Here is a 4,246-nt window from a genome sequence, read left to right as displayed (position 1 = left end):
CCCGGTCATTCTTCCAGCATACCTGGCTCTTTCACCTCCATGCTTGTTTTGGTTGCTGCTCCAGCTCAGGCAGAGGTGGGTGACTTGTGGCCCTCCAGATGTGCTGGCCTACAACTCCCATCATCCCTCACCACTAGCCGTGGGTGCTGCCACAGTTAGAAGCTGCCAACCAAAGGATCAGATGGGACACAAGTTGCCCATCGCTGGGCCAGCGGCTCTGCTGTTCGGACAACCCTGTTCGGACAACGCCTCAAGCAGAAACATTCCTCACACACACTTATGCATTTTTATTATCATCATCATCATCAACAACAAATACTGTACACAAGGCACCCGAGAACAAGTCGTAACCTGTAAACACGAAAGGTGGTCGGCTGGACTGCTTCGGCACTAGTTCGATGACAAAAATACCCCTTCCCAAGGCTGCTCATTCTGCAGCCTCCTCTGAAGGGAAGTGCTCACTCCGCGGGACTTGAACGGGTCCCAGCTGTGGCCGCCTCTGACAAATGCTGGGTCACCACTGATGCCGAGTCACCCTGGGGCCCGACCGGATTTCCTCCTCTGGTCCAGCATGCCAAGGAAAGCTGGGCGGCTGGATAGAGCAACCCTCCGAATTTCCCTCTGACATATTGTCAGCTGAGAGCACATCATTAGAAAACGGGAACACGCCGCAGAGACTTTGTGGCTCTGCTTCCGATGCTGAAGGCGTGTGCCACCCCACAAAGCTGCATCCTGTTTGCTTTATACTCTCCAGCTCTCAGAAGGCAGGTGGGTCCACACTCGACCTGCAGCTGAGTTTAAAGCCTCGCTGTGCTCAGCTATTCCCCATCAATAGGCTGAGGTCCAGATCTCCAAATCGTGCTGCACCGTAATTCTTTATCAAGGGCCACAGAAATGTAAACAATATCTTAGCAGGAAGAAAGAGCTCTGTTTGCCTTCAGAACAAGGCTGCCTTAGAATATATTTAGTTTTACAGTTCCATGCCTGCTCGCTTTTGCTGGGAGTCATTCCCACCAAAATAAGGATGTTCCCAGACGGAGGGCTCCGAGGACTACTGTTCAAAGAAGACCACCTTTTTCTCCTGAGCAGTTTTTCTCTAGCAAGGAAAAAGATGGAAGACGCAGAGGCGAGGGTGGGATGGTTGCACAGGGAAGGCGGGGTCGTCTAGATGCCCTGGTGCAATCCTGTGAGCAAGGCACAGTGCGTCTGGAAGCAGCCTAAGAGAACTGCTTCTCAGGAATAAATTCAGGCAAGAGGGCACGCTGGTGTACAGAGCTTTCTGTACAGCGGTGTCAAGCTTTTGTTGGCTTTAATCTGGGAAGACTTCAATACAGTCAAGGGCCTAATGATTCATTAGAATAATCACATTTGTTTGTCCAATGCAAAAAGAAACTTCATAGAGCCCTGTTGGTTGCTGTCTGAAAAACCCACAAGGATTCTTCTAAATTAGTTTCTAGTAAAGCAGCTTAGTATAGCTTGAGGTTGATAGGACCTCTTAAGTGAGTTCTGCATCAGCCACCATGAAAAAACCCCCACCAAGGCAGCTTATTACAAATCCAAGTATCGAATACTGTTTTCTTTAAATTAATGCTCAGACGCTTCAGAGGAAACATTTAGGAAAGGACGCACAATACCTCCACCACCAGGAGGGGACTCCACGAAAATAAAGTGCAATTTCTTTGGTCTCGAATACTGATGTTTGCATTTAAATGCTCATGGTGACCATCCCTGAATGCCAACTGGATTCCATTGCGCTTTCTTGGAAAACAAGTGACCATTTCTCATTCTTTATCAGTGCAGCACCTCACCCCATCTTTGCTTTCCATTTTTGACTGTTGGCTTCCCACACAGAATTAGGAAAACGTGTCACACCCTCCGGCTAAAAGCCGCATCATATGATCCGCATGCATGCAGATTCCCAGCTCAGCTGGAGAAATGCAGTTGCGGCAAGTCACAAGCAAAGGACTTGATCCCGCACTCCACCAAACGTGGTGGCTGGAAATCCTTCGGCCTTACCAACGACTTAAGGCTGCCACAGCCACCTGGGGAGTTGCAAGGCCCGAGTTCAAAGGGGCCCAGGCCCAATCAGTGCACAAGGGCCCCAGATGCATACCCCAGGGCCCCCAATTTCCCTTTCAGCTTAACTGCCAGGTGGGCTGCCCATTTTCAAGAGGAACTACAGCTGGAGAGGGAAGAGGTTACTGCCTCCTTCCCACATTTTGCATTGCGACTGCACCCACAAAATAAATCTTTGGTGTGATGCTTAAGCTTGCGGGGAGAGGTTTCTGATTTGGAACGGCCCTGATCCCCTCCTCCAAGCCTGTGTATCCCGAGGCCCTGGCACAAAAGTCCAAAGCTGGCCTGAACCCTAAGAACCTCGGGGTCATGGGGCACAGTGTTCCATCAACATCTAATCATTAAAATCAAATGAAGGTTCATGAGTGGTTTAGTACCTTGACAAATCTCACAGAAGTCCAGAAGCCGAAGAAGCAGTGCTTAGGATCAAGGCATCTGACACATTCATTCCCTTGTCTTGTGCTACCTCTCCACCTGCAGGGATCTCCCAGCTCTGCTCAGTAATCAGGCCCTTCTGAAAAATGCAGCAACAGGTGTAGGTATTGAAGGCATTCCCTGATTGCATGAAGCTATCTGATGCAGTACCATCAGGAGAGCGTGAGCCCTGCCACCACCCGGATGTGGCCAGGGATACGCTCAAAACGAAAGAGTAACATCATGAAAGAGGGAGAGTGAGAAAGCCACATGGTAGCTTTGACATTCTAAATCTGGGCTTCCAGTTGAGGTGCTGTGGGGATTCCAACTCCCATCATCCCCAACCCTCAGCCCTGCTGGCTGGGGCTGATGGGAGCTGGAGCCCATGACAACTGGAGAGCCAGAAGTTCGGCAGCCCTGACTTGAGTGAATGGAAGAACCGTACCTAGGAACCGAACTCCACATTGCGTTCAAGGCATACGTGCCGTAAAATGTTCTGTTTGGTTTTTAAATAGACTGCAGTTTCACAAGGGACGGGGTGGGACTCCCTCAAGGCCATGGGGTCCCTCTCTCACACACGCACAAACAGGCGCATGACAGATGGCCAGACGTTTCGGGCAAACTGCGCTTTTGGTCTCTGTGTGGGCGAGCGAAGCAGCTTGCCCCTCCCTGCCGTGATGTCCCGAGGGGAGCTTGCTGGAGCAGGCGTCAAGACACAATCCTGGGCAAGTGGAGGCAGGAAAGGGGACCTGCAACCCATATGGGGCACGCTGGGAGTCGAGGGCCTTCTTCCCTGTCTCTGCTTGCACGGGAACAGAGTCAGTCACGGTGGGCAGTCAGTCCGTGGGGGAGGCATCCGGGCAGCCCAGGGGCCGCCTCCAGCCTCAGACGGGAAGCTTCCGCCGATGCCTGTGGCCGCTGTACATCCTGATGATCTTGGGCGCCTGCTTCCAGGTGCTCAGCAGCTGCGCGGCCACCCTGTCCAGAGTGGGCCCCTCGAAGTCGGCCAGCAGATTGACCGGGGCAGCTTCCTTGAGGAGCTTGGGCAGGCCCAGGGCTTCGGGCAGGCAGGGGTTGCCCAGGAACAGGTGCAGCAGGCTCCGGCGGCGAAGGCTCTCTGCCAGGAACGCGACCAGGTCCGCCAGCCTCTCCACCAGGAACCGGTCCTCCCAGGCGTGCAAGGGGGTGCGCAGGAGCAGCCAGAACAGGGCCGTCTTGAGCACGTAGGAGGAGAGGACGCCGTCCCACTGGGCGCCCAGCGGCTGCTCCAGGGAGCGCCCGCCCAGGTCGCGCAGCCCTTTGAGGATCTGCAAGCACTTGAGATGGCACGAGTCGCCCGGGGCCTGCTCCCGCAGCCAGCCCAGCAGCCGCTGCTCGTGCCGGGAGACGTTGAGCGTCCAGAAGGGGCCCGGCTGGGCCGCGGGCAAGGGCGTGAGGTAGAGCGACTCGCCCAGCGGGACGGCCGGGACGAGGCGCACCGCCATGGAGAGGTGGCAGCACACGTAGTCCGAGCGCGGCGCCAGGTGCAGGGTCAGCGGCCGGCCGGGCCCCACCGCCAGGCCGACGCGGCAGCGCTCCTGCAGGCACGAGCGCACGGCGCCCAGGCAGCGCTGCACGTGGCCCTGGAACCAGCGCAGCACCAGGGCCGCCGACAGCTGCGCGCCGCCCCCGCCGGGCAGCTCCGCGCACAGCGCCTCGCACGGCGGCCCGGCCCTGCGGCGCGCCTCGGCGGCGTCCCGCGGCGCCACCTCGAGCG

The 4,246-nt window shown here is 56.0% G+C and overlaps 1 protein-coding gene across 1 annotated transcript in view; it reads right to left on the bottom strand.

Moving 5' to 3' along the window:
* Positions 1–267: 267 nt before the first annotated feature.
* The window catches only part of ITPRIPL2 (ITPRIP like 2), a 4,327-nt gene continuing 348 nt past the window's right edge, over positions 268–4,246 (bottom strand). Inside the window, exon 2 of the mRNA XM_044433673.1 lies at positions 268–4,238. Within this exon, the coding sequence (XP_044289608.1) occupies positions 3,375–4,238 (864 nt within the window). The 3' untranslated portion in view covers positions 268–3,374. The remainder of the gene's footprint in view (positions 4,239–4,246) is intronic.

The sequence above is a fragment of the Varanus komodoensis genome, unplaced genomic scaffold (assembly GCF_004798865.1).
Source record: "Varanus komodoensis strain SLA01 unplaced genomic scaffold, ASM479886v1 scaffold26, whole genome shotgun sequence".
NCBI classification, from domain to species: Eukaryota; Metazoa; Chordata; class Lepidosauria; order Squamata; family Varanidae; genus Varanus; species Varanus komodoensis.
Note: the sequence above shows the minus strand (reverse complement) of the source record. Positions and strands in the feature narration are given on the sequence as shown.